Here is a 19,602-nt window from a genome sequence, read left to right as displayed (position 1 = left end):
AGATTTACATTATACACTTTATCAGATATAGCCTAAATGAAATCAAAAGAATCAAGCGACATCATTGCCACTGGATTCTTGTCATTTAAATATTTGTTTATTTAATAATAACACTTTTTCTATCAATGTACTTTTAGACTGCGTTTTAAATTTTGTAAATGATAGACCAATGATTTTATGTAGCAATTAATAAAAAAATATAATTCCGTTTATTATAAATGAATTAGAGACTTTTTTCAGTCGAAACTTTGGTGCAGCCAATTTTTTATGGTGCTCTGTAAATACACTATGGACGTCTCCTATTTTTTTGAATCTATTATCATTATTGTTAACCTACGAAATATTATCCTAAACATTATTGTGAGGCCACTGTAAAAATATTTAGCTCTTTAAACCTTTTTCTTAAGATTTGCGACCCTAAGCCGAAAAAAACTTTCTACAGGCCTGTAATTTCAGGTAGTACAAAGTATACAGGGATAGATGATAATTAATAATTATCTTTGATTCCTAGAAATCCGAATTTATAAAGGCTTTTTTATAGAAGTTACTTATTATTTCTAAAACCATTGATTTTACACCAATTAACATATATAAATCGTACGAATATTGATGAAGTTACCAATTTTATATCTAATTCAATTCATATGTTAGCGATATTGATATATTCTCGTGCTCTCTCGTATCTTTTTTTAAAAAACAATTTCGTTCGAAATTATTGAGTACATACAATGCAATTTAAACCATAATATAAATATATAAACCATAGTCTTCGATCCCTGTTTAGTAATGTTTTTATTTTTATTTGTTTTTTCATTGTTTGACTATAAATCATTATATGTTCTCAGTGAGATAGTTATAAAGTAACAACTGTAACTAATTATATATTTGTAAGCTTCTAAGTTTGTACTTTCTTACTGCCTTTTGTTACTGTCTATCTGCAATAAAGTAAATAAATAAATTAGTAGATAACATAATGTTTATATCAATGTAGCCTTTTTAATTTTTAAAACATTTTACCATCATATGCATGTAATTGACACAACGGCCATTTATCAGCTGCAATGGACAGTCGTTGTGATTTATTTAAACATTTTAAAAGTGAATTGTAAAATTAACTTTTAATTTCAATTCAAATCTGTTTGTTTTATGGAATATGCCGTTTCATTTTCAAATTAACACAAAATTATATTGATTTAAAATGAAGAATTGCAGTTATTTATTTTAAAAAAAAGTGTTAAGAAAATATTTTTTATTTGTTTCGTTTCAATAGTGTTATCGGCTTCGCCATGTTCGTAGTTTTGAAGGCGTTTGCCCAACTAAACATCGGAACGTAAGTCCACTAAGCACTTTTGTTGCTTGAAACCATCTTGAAGTGTATATAAATAATAAGCGCAAGCAATCTCTGTATCTTTTAAGTTGGATTCTCCGATTCGACTTTTTTGTCGAAATTGTACCTTATTAGTTTGACTGTTCCATATAAACCACAGAGTAAATAGTTTTATTTACTGTTGGTTTCAACAACCACCCTTCAGACGTAACTTTGCGCATGTGACAGTTCGGATTGAACGAACGACACGAAAAATCATTCAATAGATGCATCGATCAGTATTCATTTCTCATAAAATTTATTTTTTTATTTCACATTTAATTGATTAAGGAACATCACATTAAGAAACATCATTCTGATATATCACATTTAAAAAAGAATGTGCGATTGAGACAAAGTGTAACTTCTGGAATAGCAAAGTCTTACGCGATAGCTAGTAAAATATATAAACAATTTAATAAAGGGTTGAGCAAATTCGTCATTTTGTCCAACTAAGAACAAGAGAGGCGAAATTGATAGAGGACCCGCTATTAGACCCGGCGTGTTACACATCTGAGCAATGTTTACTACCAATAAAAGCATCCCATTCCAGTTCTAACCCTTCTAATGTCTTCGTATCTGTATATACAAGATATATATCGTATTTACAAACATACACATTATATTGTACGTAATAAAATTTTAATTTTAATAGCATATTATTATTTTATTATTTTAATCAGCAGAATCATAATAATTGTCAAATTGATATATATAATAATAATGATAATAACAATAATAATTGCAATAATCAAAATAATAATGATAACAATAATAGACCTTTATTCAGATTTTGCCAAAGTAACATTTCTCGAGATTAATATCTGAAATATAAATCTGTTCTTACCTATGATTTCTTGTTTATTTATTATTTCTAGATGTATTCCCAAACACTATTTTAAGCCAATATATTACAGCTCACTCACAGCACTTGCTTAAAGTCTTTATCCTGCGATTTTAGTGGTCTACCTTTCTCCACTTCTTACCTTTTACCTTCCCTGAGGTACCATGTGGTAACTATTTTGTTTCATTTATAATTGCATATGATATGCCACGCCCATAACATGCAGAATAAGTCGAAAATTTAAAATATTTTTAAAATTACTAATAGCACCACCATTGTGTCCGAGGTACATTCGCAGACTACATTAGTTAAACAAATTCTTAATGATAGGTATGTCTATTATTAATTCAACTGTTTATTATACATAAAGACACTATAATAAATCATAGCAAAAGAAGAATTACAAACAGTTATTGCAAACGGTTATCTCTTTCAAATAATCCTTTTGAAATAAGATAACGATTTGGCCTTTCTTACCAACAGTGACCACTGCCTTGTTACTAAATCGCCAAATCTACAAAAGTGTTCATTTTACAAGCGTGCAGCACGAACAGTACATCCACAGTAAATACTGTAACGGAAATAGAAAACTTATTTTTAATTATTATGCATATACTGTTCAAACATACATGTTTCTTATCTAAAAGTCATTATTCACATCAGTGAAGCTATCTCAAATAAGCTTGTGTTTCTATTTCGTATACTATGCAAACATTTCCATCCCCTAATCCTAAATCTACCTAAGCAAATGAAAATCATCTCATTTAAAATAAATGAATCCATTTGTGCGATTGCGTAATATCTAACACACACGCCATCGCACTGATTGACCCTTAATTGAAACAATTCATTATTCAAAAGGCATTTATAGCCAATATGTATTTTACCATTCGCACTTTAACAATCATCGTGTTATTTACGAAATGTTTTTAAATAAATTTATTTAATCGGATTCGACGTTTCAAGAAATAGATGAATCTTTTTAAAACATCTGCTTTCGTCAGACTATATATGGTCGTTCACGTGATCTTTTACAGTCTATTACCCAATACAGATTAGTTTGTCAAGGTTTACGTACGCGAGCATGCGCTACTTGTCGTTCTTCTATTACATACTATAGTTGGTCTGGGTGAAATTGTCTCGTTTGATTAGACGCCAACTGTATTTCTTAACTATGTACATATTTTCTAACTTTTACGTCAAATTAAAGCAGGCTACGATAAAAGAGAAGGTATAAATCTTAGTGAGAAACTAATATAAACCCATCGTCTAAATTCAAGTAAATATTTTTACAGACCACAGAATAAAGATCCTTAACAAGTAAATAAACAAATTGTATATTATTAATGCATCTTTTCAGCCAATAGACGCCCACTGGAAGGCATATACCTCCTCCAAATAACAATTCAAACCTTGTATAAAGTAATATAACCAAAAATCAAATTAACTTGAATTTCACTGTGATATAATATACAGGTAAAATCTTTATGTATGTGTGTATGTGGAATAAAATGAAATAAAGTTAAAATTAAAATAACTTTATTACATAAAATCATTACAAACATCTATAATCTTCAGCATAAAATTAAGTTTACATTGGTTCGTAACGAGCCATTTACCAGGAAGAACTAACAATAAACTAAGTGAGGTTTGTAAAAGAAAACAACGTTGTATTTTTTAACATCTTTATCGTGAACATACTCTGAAATAGAGTAATATGCATTTTGGCAGAGATAGTCCTTAATTAATTTCTTGAATTTATTCAGAGACAAGTATATAAGTTAATAATTTACACTAGGAGCACTAGCGAGTACTGCAAATTTATTTCATAGATATAATATCACTTAGATTACATTGATGAAGATCATTGTTTGTTTTTTAAATATTACTAGAATTTCTATATAAAAAAATGTATGTATATAAATACATTTGGTTATCGTAAATGTATTGTGAGTAAAGTGTGAATATGTTAGTGTCTTTAAATTTATTTCTTAGTGACTCCCGCGGGTTTTTCCTGTAGCCTGTTTCTGGAGCACAAAAAAGTACTCTAAATTACTTTGAGAAAAATGTACATAAGTAATGATACAATTTGGTTAGAATACGCATTAAATTTAAACCTTTTGTCCCGTCTTATAAACTAGTTAAGCAATGGCATAAAACAAATTAGGCTCTTAATATAATATCAATAAAAAAAAATTCCCACAAACAATAAACAATTAGTTTAAGAAATAGAAATGTAATTGTAAACAGCATTCAACATTAAATTCCTTACCCCTACCTGTTTAAACTAGATCCAAACAATGCCAAACAATCTGACAGCGTTACACCATATTACAATGGGGACATTGTATTTAATTAATAAAGTTTAGTAAACTAATCACAATTGTTATGAAACAAGGTTATGCATACCGTATTGTTTTTAATTACATTTTTATGAGTAGAAGAGATGTTACTATGTCATTTAAAACTTCCGGACATTAGGAAGACACGTAAATTTTATCCGTAGGTTGTAGGACTGTCTATAACAATTGCCAATCCTCTCTTTGTCAAAGAGATTTAATGATATCCGAGTTACACGTACTTTTGCCAAATGTTTCAATTTCGTCAAAAGCGTTGTCTCGATTGGTGTCAAAATCACTTAAGTTTTTTAAAAAAAAACTGCAACTCACGTATTTCCCAGATTTGGCTCCATACAACTTCTGAATATTTAATATATAATGATTGAGGAGATAAAAACCGATTCGAAAAAAATCTTGGAGGCTGTACCCGAAAAAAGCTATTCACTCTGTTTAGTAAAAGCGTTGGCCAAAGTGGCTTTATTCGAACGGGGATTACTTTTAAGGGGATAATATTGTAGAATAAATAAATAAATTACAATTTATTAACAAAATCTCCTTACTTTTCGACCACAGTATTATGTCCTTAATAAAATAAAAAAGTGATATATCCATCACGTGACTGTTCAATACAGACCACGATACGTAATGCTTATATTTTTTGGATTTAACTTACACTGCTGTCTAAGTTGAATATGCAGATTTAATACGTTCGAAGTGGCAGAGCAGGGTGCCTTGCTTAAGACCTCTTTTAAAGTAACAAACCTTCCGGACTCCTAAGGAAGTATCATCTCGGGTCAATTGTACCATGTACTACTATTTCACCGGACTAGGACGCTGCTGAGCCTTTAGATTACTTCTGTGGAAAGTCCGTGTAGTGACTAAGTTCAAATCAAAAGATTTTTATTTTAATGGCCCCCGCTACTGGGGCCTCTCGTACCCCTATCTTGTGTGGGATAGGGACTTTATGGGCAAATTTATTTATTCACATTATTATTTATTATTTACATTCTCTCCTTTCATACTTCACATATTCTTTCAGTCTATTCTTTCATGCGACAATTCTGCTGTCTTTCCCTTTTGCTCTGTGACCTTTCATTCCTCCCTCGTTACACATTACATTTTATATCTTTATTTCTATTTGTTTACATTATTATCACATTTATTTCTTATTACTATTTTTACTTATTATTATCTGTTTACATTTCTAAATTTTCCATAAGTTTTATTTTTGTCTATTGCTATCATAATTATTTTTTTGCAATGTGCGAGGAAGTCTTTTTTAGTGTCTTTTCCGCTTATCAGGGAGGCTATTGACTCCTCCCTGATTTTTATGCCAGAAAATCAAAAGATATTGAAGGGGGAGGGGGGAATTCACGTGAATTCAAAAGGAGTAGATGAAAACAGTGATTTAATTTTGAATTGTTCTCTAAAATCAAGTAAGTATATAAGCTGCAAATGCACTGCGGCAACCTCGCGTGTTCAGTCCACATTCCACAACTGTCCGTTCAGGAAATGTGTTGTGTTGAACATAAAATAAGCTATAAATCTTTTCATTTATTTAATTTTTAAAGCGTATATTTTTTTCGTTACTTATCCTTTTTATTTTAAATTTCTAATTATATTATATCTACATGTGAATACTATCATTTCATATTCGCGACTTATGAATTAAATTTTATTTCGTACAATTAAAGAGAACGATTGTTGATAGTTTTAAAATGTTGAATATAGTTCATTTCCTGTCAATTAATATATGGGTATATCATATCGAAACATCAAAGATTTCAGAAATATTAAATAATCTAATGTGAATATGGTAAGTAATTTTCTAAAATCAGATTACTATGTATTAAAATTCATTTTTATTTACTATCTGTATCTGCAAACTTAGTACTGCCAAAAACTTTTGGCCTTTCGTAGTCTAATAAAAAAAATGATTAACATATTTCAGAGATATCCCTCTATACAGGATGTTTGGAATGTTTTGCTGACAAATAAGATGTATATACATTCACCCCTTTAAAGTTTTTACACCTTTAACCTTGTATTAGTATTACACACAAATATACTTTCGTCTTATAATTCATGTAATACGATGAAGTCTTATTTTTTTGTATACGTTCATTTCTGTTAAAAGTTTTTCTTTGGAAATACTTAGACAGTTCTCAAGTCGTTTTATTACTTAAGAAATTTCAGTCTTTATTATTGTAACTACAGATCGAAAGTCCACTGAAACATTTATCCGAGAGTTAGCAAATGAAAAGTTCGAATCCATACGTCGTAACATTTCAAACTGATTCAAACCAAAACCCAAAGTTATTGCCGTTAAACAATATTCTGAAGCAACGAAAGTTTCGAACATGATGAACATTCGAAAGTTTGAATATGGAACGCTGGTAACGGTTTCACAAACTTATATAACTGGCTGAATTATTCAAGTTGCGGCTTAAATGATCGGCCGAGGTCGCGAATACTGTTCAAATACCAAATCGATTGTGTTTGAACAAATGTTTTAGTTCACCGAGTACGGTTAGGAGAACCGCGCCTTCCTAGAATTCCTCAAAATATAATTTTTTACAACAAATGTGTTGTGTAAATGTGAATTTAGTAATATAAGACTAATAAACAATAAAGTCTTAGAGACGTTATTGTTTTTTACTTATGTAGAATGTTTGATTTAAAGTGTGAATGTACAAACTCGCTTTCTATCAACGAACATATGGTATTCACTATCCAAAAATCAATGATTTCAGAAATAATAAATAGCGTAATGATCATATTGTAAGAAATAGCATTTTCAAAATTACTACATATTAAAACTATTTATTATTTATTATCTGTTCCAACAGACATTGTACTTCCAAAGGTTATTGACCTTTATATTCTGCTTCTTTTTTTCAGTCGATTCAGGCCTCCAACAAAAGATCGCCACTATGACCGAACTTGCGCTGCCTGCTTCCTATCCGCGACCTTTTCTATATCGTCCGTTTACCTAAACCTCCACTAATCTACCTACGCCTGGTCTACTAGCTTGTAATTGCCACTCGAGAACCTGTCAACCCCAACAATCGGCTACACGAGCGATGTCCCTTGAAACTGCCACTCTATACGAGCAATTCTTCAAGCTACTGCGCTTAATTGTTTTATTGCTTTCAGTTTTTGTTACAATTGGTTTCAGAAATAAATATCGCAATGATAAAATAGTAAGAGAGTTTTTGAAAAACTGATTACGACATATTAAAACTAATTATCGTTTACTATCTAGTCCTGCAAACTTAACAAACAAACTGAAGTTATTGGCATGTCACATTCAAGCAGAAATAAATACATTGAAAAAACTTTTAAGTTAAACGGTTTTTTGATACCCATTTTGTGGTGGTTGTGGAAAAATATGTACCTAGTCCGCCATATTGGAACGGCGTACATCTTGAATTTTAAATTTTGACATAAACATCGTGTTTTACTAGTGTAGCCCTTTCATTTGATACCCATATTGAAGGGGTTAAGGAAAAATACGTAATCCGCCATTTTGTATCGGCGGCCATCTTAGATTTATAATGTTATAAATAATTATTATATTGTATTGTCATCTAAATTAAATGTGTGTACCAAATTTCAGATCAATCTGACAACGGGAAGGTGTTTAAATTTCAATTTCTAATTTTGATCCAAATAAATTCCGTACGGGTCGGACTAAATAAAACCGTTTAAAAATAAATAAATGTATTAGTTAAATAATGTAGGCTAAAAAGAAGAAGTTATTAATTCACCGCTAAACCTTTACGCCCATAATTATTATTATGTTTCCGGAAATACGGTTTGTTTAGAACAACTTAACTTTATAATTAATAGATCTTCTTAAAGTCATAATAATCGTTAGGAGTTTTACAATTAATCTCCGAGCGAAATTGAGTTTGAATCTTGAATAATTATTTGAATCGTATAGCCTTTGTCAATCAATTATTATAATATGTTGACATAATACGAGTAGTTATATTTAATATATATTTTTATTCTATATTTAACTAATGCATTCTCCTGTTTAGTCGATACTTAACATGTTAATCTCAACTATCATTTATTTCCATACCTATCTGTTCCATAAATATTTGATGGAGCCTTGCTTTAGTCGAGTAACTAGGTGATTATCCTCCATCCTTCTACATTGCCGAAAACTATAAAATCTTCCAGATTTTTTGGAGCTCCTTCGTGTAAAAGCTTAAAAAATAAGTCGAAATATTATCTTTAAAATATCAGTTAATTTAATAGTGAGTAGTCACATACATTTAAACACTGTGAATACCATATTTATAATGCATATTTTTTAAAACAGAAATTGCATTTATTTGTTCAATTTGGAATTAAAACAAATAGTGAAATTATTAAACAAACTAAAATTAACTATTTTAAATAAATATTACACTCCATTGTGCATTATCAAAAATTAAATAAATATTTTTAGTACAAGATTTCCGGTGGCAGATTTCGAATTTTAAATTCAAATGTAATAAAAACCACTGTAATAAAACATTTATTTCAAAAAAAATTATAAATAAGAATCGTACGGATTTTATTTGCTAAAATCATTTTGTCTGTATACTAATTATTACATCGAGCATACTAAAAATCTGGCCTTGGCATTTCATGCCACTATATATGTACACATTTATATATATATTACGATTCATAATAGGTCAAATTTTAAATATTTTTTTTTAGTTTATATGTACAGGGTTTCCGGTGTTGAAATTTGATTTTTGAAATCAAATAAAAAAATTCTATGAAACATTTACTTAGAGAAATGTTGTAGAGAAGAATTATGCGGATTTTATTCCTTAAAAATAGTGTCATTTATATAGTGACTACTATATCAGGTACAATCTTGGAATCTGGCCTCGGTATTTTACGCCATTCAACTGTTGCTTCTATAAAAATAACAAAATATATATCCATCTCACATTCAGCACTCTCGAACTCAGGAAACAGGCAGCAGCTTTCACCTTGCTCGCGAGGGTAGTCAGGACTTGCTCGTGTCGCTGCCGACCACCGAGTAGGCCTTGCTTCGCCCACCTACACTAAACTTTAACAACACTATACACCCACACGAGTATAGTTCCTTTTCATGCGAACAACGTCGATGTAACTTGAATACAACCTGCGAGCTCAATTTCCATGAAACTGCACAAAGCCTTAAGTAACTAGTAGCGTAACACAATACACATCATATAATTAAAAAAAAAATTGTTAAATACGATAGTTATTCCATACATTTTACAATCAATACGTTGTAACCATATCGACATCTGGCTCGTGTTCTATTACGCAAGCTATCATACTTTCAAATGCGGCCAAAGACAAAGTTTTAGAATAATTTGTTCAACATCTACAAACTTTCATCTGCCTTCCATCTCCTCTATCATATAACAACTTGACAACTCTCGTCTTTGTTCATTTACATACATTCTTTTCTATATTTTCTTACTAATTTTCTTGTTATTTACTTAGTTATTCCATATTTTTTCTCTTTTATATACATTATGATCCCATATTGATATAAAACCTTTTAAGTGATGAATATATAGTACACTCTTTCCAAAAATCGATAATCAAAATATCGATCGATAATAAAAACTGTTTTAAAAATTCAGATTACTGTATATTAAAATTAATTAATGTATATTATCTGCTATTCAGTAGAAAAAAATTATATAACATACTTCAAAAATTAATTGTTATGAAAGATGCTGTATGCTGGTCGCCTTCAACAGATCATATTGGAGAACCCTGGAATAGGTATGTATGGTAGTTGACATTTTATCACTGAAATTATGACGATAATTATTATAAATAGGTGTTAAACTATAAACTTAAACTGTAAACATAAAAAACTACATATTTTCGCTACGAGATCGAATCATAATTGAATAGATCTGAAAAAGAACCAGGATCAGCGATATGGCAAGAAGAATCAAAGAATCACTTGTCTGAAATGGCAGCAGACATATCAAATCATGCAACGATCATGCGACGGTGAGTAAACGTGACCGTCCACTAGGTGACTGACGATATACTTAAGGTTGCAAGAAATAGCTGAATGCAGACAGCACAGGACAGTCTTGCAATAGGCGTGGATCGGCGCAAAAATAAGGTGTAAAACTTTAAAGCTTCTTGCTGACAAATGAGCAATACATTCACTCCTTTAATTATTTTACACCAATCACCTTTTAGACCAGTGATTCCCAAAGTGGTCTATATCGACCCCTAGAGGTCTATGACAACCTGCAAGGGGTCTACGTCAGCGGAAAAAAAATTGGGGGTCCATGAAATGAAAATGGGGGTCCACGATAGTGGATCTCAACACATACACTGATAGTACCTATTTACTTACATCATACTATCTTATAATATCAAAACAGATACAAAATTTTATTTTGAGTAGTTTTAATTTAAATTCAATTAATAAATGTATAAATTAACATGTGTTTTTACTTTAAGTTTTTAACAATAAACTTCACTACAGTTAGAAATTTACAGGAAATCAGTATCAGGTAAATAGGGGATCTACCCAACACGGAAAAACATGGTAAGGGGTCTACGACACAAAAAAGTTTGGGGAACTCTGTTTTAGACAAACAAACAAAAGAAATAAAACATAAATAACACAAAATTGAAACAACCAAAGTATATTATATTACACAATAAGCCAACACGATCAGCTGCTGCGATGAATAGCATACCAATGGGAAATCACTGAGGTTGAAGCAATAAAGGGCTAAGTAATTCCCTTCGAAGTGTGCCCGCCTCCATATTTCGCCAACAATGAGTACGTAAAAGTATGAACAAGTCTTTTTAGCGACAAATTTCTCGTGTGTATAGCGGGTTTTATTTATTAAAATGAAGTTTCGTTACATTTTCAATACATTTTCCATAGCTATATTATATTATTTATACGGTAACGTATTTAAGTTTGACTTTACTTATAATTAGTAATAATTTTACGAAGTCATGCTTAAAGCTGACGTAAATATTTATTTAATATACATAGCATCTATATATTATTAAGTAACATAATTTTTACGTTGTAAGCAAATTTACAATTCACGGCCCAAAGGGAAGTTTTTTAATTAATTCCGGTCCCAAGGGAAATACGCCGTTGCGACAAATAAGGAAATAAACTTTCTTTTACAAGATGAAATTTCGTGTGTTCAAAAGTTTGAAGCGCGTAAGATTTATCTCTTACGGCCAGTTTTGTGGTTGTTATGAATTTTGACTTACATACATAGGTCGCAGTTTCGATATCAGACTGCAGACTTTGCAAATATCTTTTTCACGAATGGTTAGGGTAATGGCTTCTTCTTTTCGTCCAATGTACGCCCATTGCAAGACATAGGCCTCACACAAATAATGCCATGATGACCAGTCTTACACTGCCCGCATCAATTTTCCGCGACCTTATATCGACCACGAGTAAACACGACGTGGAAGGCCTGCCCACGACGTGTTTACTCGTGGTCGCCACTCTAGAACCTTTCGGTCCCAACGGCTATCGGACGAGCGAGATGCCCCGCCCACACGTTATATATTACATTTAAAGAAGTATTTACTGGCACATTAAACATATACTATCATATAAATAAAAAAAAATCTGAAATTATGCATCATCTATGGTAGTGTTTCTCAACGTGGGACCTTCGTTTCACGGGGGGGGGGGGGTGATTTTTAAAGTGGACAATTTAAAAATGGACTCGATACAAGTTTAATTATTTAAATTTATTAAAAAGATTATTTAAGTTACATGGGAATACGTAAGAGTTTTAGAACGTTATAGGTGAGGGATGCCATAATAAAGATTAGGAGACACTGCTCTGTGGTTTCACTTGAAAAGAAATTTATAAATTTTACAGCCCAATTTTATATATATCATTGCACCAAAGCAGAAGATGATATCTCATACGTCTGTTGATAATAAAATTACTGTTATTATTAGTACCATCGTATGGGCATATTGTATCAATAAATATCTGTAATAAAAAGCGCTGGTATGACGTTGATAATTATAGTGAGAGCGTAGACGTTAGGCCATCAGCATAAAGCAAAAAGAAAATTTATTATTAATTTTAAAGTTCTAAACTCAAATAAAATCTAAATTCAAATTTCAAACTGTTTGCGATTGGATCGCTGCGTGAGTATTCAATTTATTTTTATGGTGACTCGTTTTTTTAAAATAGCGTTACGTATAAAACAAAAATCAAAGCAAGCGAAAAAAGAGATTTCCCTAATAGCAGTTCTTGAAACTTTCTAAATTACTTTTCTTAGACATCGTTTAGAGTTGACATGGGAAATGCCATGAGGGCAAAAAGTTCTTAAGTTATGTCAGCGATTTTGCACCGAATTTACGGAATTTCTAAAAGGCCTCCCTTCTTAATTTAGTATAATGAGTGTAAACACTCATCGTTCAGTGTCTTCTAAATCTTCAGCCAAGTTACCTAATTTAATGACGTCATTACTGTATGCGTAAATATTTATTCGCAGATAACAAGCGAAGACTATATCAAAGCAATTAATCTGATCTATGTTTAAATTAAAATGCACATCATGATATTCTAATATAAGGACATAAATACACTATATTCGATTGGTGCTGGACGCTATTAGCCGTTTTGGCTTTTATAGCTTCTTCAGACTTAGGGCTCGCTAATAAATTAAATACATATCCACGTCAGATGCGACGCCTGACGTATTGTATTGAATAATTGTTATCTGCTCGATTTTCGGAGGAAGATATGATCCTTTCCTCCGAAGACATATTAGCTGAAGAGGATCGGATGGAGTCGCTGGTGCGTGCGGCACCATATAACGCACGTATACAAGGGTGGCGCGTCTTAAAACCGATTTGGTTGTAGTTCGCTCGCCGTGAGGCTTGAACAGGCAAGATGAGCACGTAACATGGTCGATATTTATTCGTGGTCGTAAAACAATTCACATGATAAATTTGCTTTCTGCTTAAATTCAAATGCACATTATGATATTCTAATATAAGAGCATAAGTATTACTAAAATCAAATACATTAAAGAAATATTTATTTGACCTTGCATCAAAATCTTATAATTTTATAATATCACAAACGCCATAGTTTGTCAATTCTAAAATCTTCCATATTTTTAAAATGGACATATCAATTTAAACAATCGCGTCACGTATTTTGGGTGTTTGAACTGCAATCGATTCTATTGATTCCTTCTGCCTTTGAAATCCAATTCCTCGAATATTTGTTCCCGTTACTAAGGATCGTTATCTCCATGACATGGAGAATTTACTGGCACCCGATTTTCTACGGTCAAACCTATAAAGGTGATTTAGACACAAGGAATACTGCATGTAATGGTTGGAGTGTGAACGTATATGTGTTGAATATTTAATGGAATCATACGTTACCTTACGGAAGTCCATCCTAAGTAAGAAAAGGACCAATATTTAGCCACTTTCGCACATGCAGTGGTAGTCGTGCAACAAAGTGCACCGCCCACCAGCCCGCTGATAAATGCGTATGCGGCAAACAATGCGAATCACACAAGTGCGACTCTGTGTTTGGCACTAATCGGTGTAACGTAACTCCTGAAGATGCCCCGTGGAGGGGTGAAACACGTGTTGAGTAATTTGGCGGTGGCGGTTGTGTGTTTCATTGATCCTTTTCTTACGTATATGTGTTGTACTTAACAAGTTCCTGATATTCAGCTTCTGGATTTTAGAGCTGAATTGTTCATCTTTAGATTACCTCCTTTTCAGTTGTGTTTAATGCTAAATTAATTGTTCTACTAGCGGAATCACACGTGGCATTGTTCTTTTGAAAATACATGATGTCGATAACTGTTTTTTATACCATAAGCCAAGTTGTCTTGATATATGTTGTTACCTTATAATTGTGTCATTCCATTGCATTTTATAATTAAAAATAATAAGAGTACCTACTACTATAATGTCTTTGCAAACATACTTAATAACATTCTAGTTTATCTAGTTATGACTTCGCAACTTGGTCCAGTGTTCATAATATCAGTGTCTAAATAGCCTATTCCAGGATGATGAACAGATATGTCAAAAAAAATGGACGACTGCATATTTTGAAATAAATAAAAAATTAAAATCTTGTTACAAAGCCTTTATATACCATATTTAATGGAATCAGGTGTTACCTTGCGGAAGTCCATCCTAAGTAAGAAAAGGACCAATATTTAGCCACTTCCGCACATGCAGTGGTAGTCGTGCAACAAAGTGCACTGCCCGCCAGCCTGCTGATAAATGCGTATGCGGCAAACAATGCGAATTACATAACCGCCACCGTCAAATCACTTTTGAGGAGTGATGTCTTAAAATTTAATTTACTATATTGCATTTTGTTGCGAACATTTTTCACAATTCACTACTACTAACAAGACATTGCGCGAGCAAGCTCTGAAATCTCAGACAATTCAAAAATTAACATGGCAGTGAACTGACAAGTCCGGAAATCACGATGCGCCGATACCAAGCGACGCGAATCCAGACAACATCTGCATCGAACAAGTTGCGGTTGTCGCAATCGCACTCACAAGACATACAATCAAAAAGTAAATCCTAGCGCAGTATATTTTCCGATAGAACGAAAGAACAACAAATCGTGTGAATTTGTTATGAGGTCTTAGCATATGAGAGCGCGTTTGAAAATCTCGTAGTGTTAATATAAAGGATTCCATTATATGGGACCTCAAATTGAGTCTTCTTCTCATTCGTGGGCTCTTGTCTGTGTGGTCGTGGTCATGCCCCGGTTTGTTTTGCCGCCCCTGCTGCTGTCGCTAAGCGTCACCATGTAGCTTAGTGTTTGGTGGAATTACTCTGACTGTTGATTCTGGTAATGTCCAAACAGATCTCTTCCGACATTCTTATGACGTGCACAAATGGATACTATGAATAATCTTCCGCTTCCTGGCGATGTATTTCACACAACTAAAGATCGTGACCATTTTTGGAAAGGTTGCAAGACACTACGTTAAACCATTTATGCAGGTCTTCGGTAATGTGTATTGCCTCGGCTATTGGGATATCGAGCGTGGTTCCGACTTGATCGACAAATGATTTAAGAATAAAGTATATAAGAACATGAATAAATGTATAAATATAGTATTAGACTCATAAAGCAAAGAACCACTATGAACAGAATTTTTGAATAGCATTGCTGTAGATATATCGTATCGCTTACCGCAAAAGCAACTTAACCTCAATTAACCTTCGCTTTTAATTAAGGCTTCGAACGCTACTTGAGTTTAATATAAATAAATCTCAAGCTTCACACCTCAGGAGAAATCTTTATTCTTGTGTAAAACTTTTTTACTATCATGCAAATTTGAAACGAATGTATCAGTTTTATTAGTACTCCCATCCCATTTTATATAAATCCCATTTTATATAAATATACATACTCGTATATATATACTACTAGGCGCAGGTAAAAGTTTTATCCATACTTTGTTGATATACCCAAACGTCGAACTAAAGGCTTTGACAGCTCGTTTTTGGTGAGAGTCGCCAAGATTTAGAACGACCTGCCTAGGTCTATTTTTCTTGATCAGTTGAACTCTGGAGCCTTTAAGAGTGAAGTGAACAGGTTGCTTTTGGATAGGCGTGTATCACCTTAGTCTTCATCTACACTTTCCATCAGGTGAGATGGATAACAAACGCCTATTCCATTACAACTTTAAAAAATTTATAGACAGTCCAGTTTCCTGGGTTGCTATGATAACCCAGGAAAAAATTGTACATGCCTTCCTAATGCCTAGGAGTCTTGTCTTCTTGTATGAATTGATGAACATTTATTCCGATTTTTGTGATCTATTGCGTATATCGCGAGGGGAATACCCCATTTGATAGAAACTATAATATATATGCTTGCATTAAAAAGCGCTAATTTTAATACTATAAACAGACAATCCAATTTTGTTTTTTTGTATAGATTAATCATCGTTGTAGCGTATGCGCAATCTGACTACGTCACTCGCACACCGATGATGACAGCGTGCGGGCGTGCTCGGTGTTCCGTCTGCACTATCATTTATTACAACAGTAAAACTGTGTTTCTTTGATACAAGGAGACGCGAAACATTTCAATCATCATCATTTCAATAGCATCACATCCACTTCTGGCAATAAACTTGCTCCATAGATTTAAGACTGAGTTCCCCAAACTTTTTTGTGTCGTAGACCACTAGCCATGTTTTCCGTGTTGGGTAGACCCCCTACTTACCTGATATTGATTTCCTGTAAATTTCTAACTGTAGTGAAGTTTAGTGTTAAAAACTTAAAAAAACACATGTTAATTTATACATATATTAATTGAATTAAAATTACTCTAAATAAAATTTGTATCTGTTATGTAAATTATACGTAACATTAAATAAACATAAAATAAACTATAAATAAAATAACATAAGCAATAAATCAATATTTTTAGTGAGAAGGAAGAAACTGATGCTTTAATAATAAATTATCAACTTTTGGCGTCAATTCAATCTGTTTTGATATTATAAGATAATATGATGCAAGTAAATAGGTACTTTTTTTTTTGGTTATGGAAGGTATAGAAGAAAAAATTAAAAAACCTCACAGAAGAAAACGAAGCTCTAAAAACTAAAGTAGCAACTTTGGAACAAAAACTTAACTGGATTGAAAAAGATAAGAGGAAGAACAATCTAGTTAAAACGTTAGTAAACTACATTAAAGAAATCATAATAAAAACCGGAACACATATGGATAGCCAAGAGATAAGCAATATATACAGAATAGGCCAAAAGGTCAAAAACAAAAACCACCCGGTTGTTGTCACCATCACAACTACTTGGAAAAAACACATAATATTGAAAAATAAGTCGAAATTTCCAGCAGGATTATATGTAAATGAGGACTTCCCCAAAGAGGTATTGGAAACGAGGAAGCAACTTCAGGGACAAGTTAAGGAAGAGAGACAGAAAGGAAATATCGCTTACATAAACTATGATAAACTTGTAGTGAGAAAAACATCAGACAAAAACAGAGAAAAAAGAAAGAGGGGTGAGTCGGGCTCCCCAAACACGCCAGCGCAAAAAAAAAGCGACCATAGAAAATGAATCTGTACTACCACAAGCAGGCAGCTCAACAAAAGAAATAATGAAACCAAGCATACTTAAATACGTTAACAGTGGGAGATCAGCCTCACCTGGTGAAACAACAAAAAACTAGCGACGGGCATAGGCACCTGGAACCAAAACACTAGAAAAACCACAACTCTGTCAAAACTAACTAACAAAAACAGCATCCCAATCCGGCCGGTCACCGTGGGAGAAGTAGACCGAAACCCTCCAAAAACAAATAACAACAACGACAATATATCATGCAGTTTACAGACACAAACGCAACTAAACACAAATCAAAATGGCCCTGTAGAGCCCCCGATTCTCCAAATCAAAAGATGTCAAATATTCAATATAGCTACCCTAAACGTGAGAACCCTCAGGACACATGAAAGCCTGATGGAATTAGAAAAAGCGCTGGAGGAGATAAAATTTGACATACTAGGTATAAGTGAAATGAGAAGGCTAGGAGAAAGAATTGAAGAGCATAAAAATTACATTCTATTTCAAAAGGGAGAAACGGCAGGCCAACGAGGAGTGGGCTTCATAATCAAGAAATTCCTGAAACAATATATACAGGAACTGATCGGGATCTCTGAAAGGCTGGCATTACTGATCATAAAATTCCCAGGTTACAAGAAGCAATGGGCAATAATGCAAGTATATGCGCCTACGGAACAAGCGGAACAATCAGTAGTAGACGCGTTTTACGAGGAAGTTTCACTAACAGTGAAAACTAACACAGATAAGCACATAATCTTGATGGGAGATTTTAACGCTCAGGTGGGTGGCAGGCAAAACAACGAAGAATATGTTCTTGGAAAGTACGGACAAGGAAAAAGAAGTAAAAACGGAGAGAAGTTAATCAGCTTTCTAATGGAACATAACTTAACCTTGATGAACTCAATTTTTAAGAAAAAGAACAAGAATGAGTGGACTTGGATCTCCCCAGATGGAGCATACAAAAACGAGATTGACTTTGTAATAAGTAGCTACCCTAAGGCATTTACAGACACGACAGTCATATCTACCCTCAATTTCAACACAAATCATCGTAAGGTAAGAAGCTCTCTCAGAAAATTCCCAAATAAAACTTCGCGGAAGCATATTAAAACTTGGTGACAGAACAGCTCAAATTAGACTATAGCAGCTGCAGCACAAATTATCTAGGAGACTTGGAAAACGTAGTAAACAGCGACAAGATTGATGTGAGAGAAAAGTATAGTCTCCTTGGAAAACAACTACAAAAATATATGACCACTAGTGAAAACCAAACCCACAACAAGTATCAACTTAGCAACCAAACTCTAGAACTAATAAATGAAAGAAAGAAATTAATATTCAACCAAATAGGGAAAGAAAACATAAAACTGATATCAGAATTAAGCAAGAAAATTAGAGAAAACATTAGGAAAGACCGTAAAATAAAAAGATTACAAACCCTAGAATTCCACATATCAAAAACAGGAGGAGTTAAAAAAGCATTAAATGAATTAAAAGAGAAAGGCAAAGAGTGGATACCAAGACTGAAAAAGAGATCGAAGACCACCGCGAAGAGAAAAACTATTAAAGACATAGCCACAGATTTCTACCGACAGTTATACGCACACCAAGGACCAGAAACACCCAAAAATCGCAACTGTAGTAATACAGACGACGAAGAAAACATCCCCAGTATTCTTCCAAAAGAAGTGGAGAAGGCCATTGCAAGCCAAAAGATGGGCAAGGCACCAGGGCCAGAAAAAATAACAAACGAATTAATGAAAGGAACAATGGAAGAGCTAGCACCAGTTTTAACCAAAATATTCTATGAGATCTTGACAAGCGGCTGTATCCCAGAACAATGGACAGAATCCCATATAATATTACTGTACAAAAAGGGAGATAAAGAAGACATTGGAAACTACAGGCCA

At 32.8% G+C, this 19,602-nt stretch overlaps 1 protein-coding gene and 1 pseudogene across 1 annotated transcript; both read left to right on the top strand.

Moving 5' to 3' along the window:
• The first annotated feature begins 11,173 nt into the window (after window positions 1-11,173).
• LOC137926745 (uncharacterized) lies at window positions 11,174-17,933 on the top strand (annotated as a pseudogene).
• A 212-nt stretch (window positions 17,934-18,145) lies between these two features.
• On the top strand, window positions 18,146-18,811 carry LOC137926743 (craniofacial development protein 2-like). Its single transcript, XM_068770432.1, has one exon. It carries the CDS (start codon window positions 18,146-18,148, stop codon window positions 18,809-18,811), a length of 666 nt encoding a protein of 221 aa, XP_068626533.1.
• The last annotated feature ends 791 nt before the right edge of the window (window positions 18,812-19,602 follow it).

Source organism: Battus philenor, unplaced genomic scaffold, assembly GCF_028537555.1.
Source record: "Battus philenor isolate CCGP_79_NKW_IND1 unplaced genomic scaffold, ilBatPhil1.0.hap1 SCAF_3, whole genome shotgun sequence".
Lineage (NCBI taxonomy): Eukaryota > Metazoa > Arthropoda > Insecta > Lepidoptera > Papilionidae > Battus > Battus philenor.
Note: the sequence above shows the minus strand (reverse complement) of the source record. Positions and strands in the feature narration are given on the sequence as shown.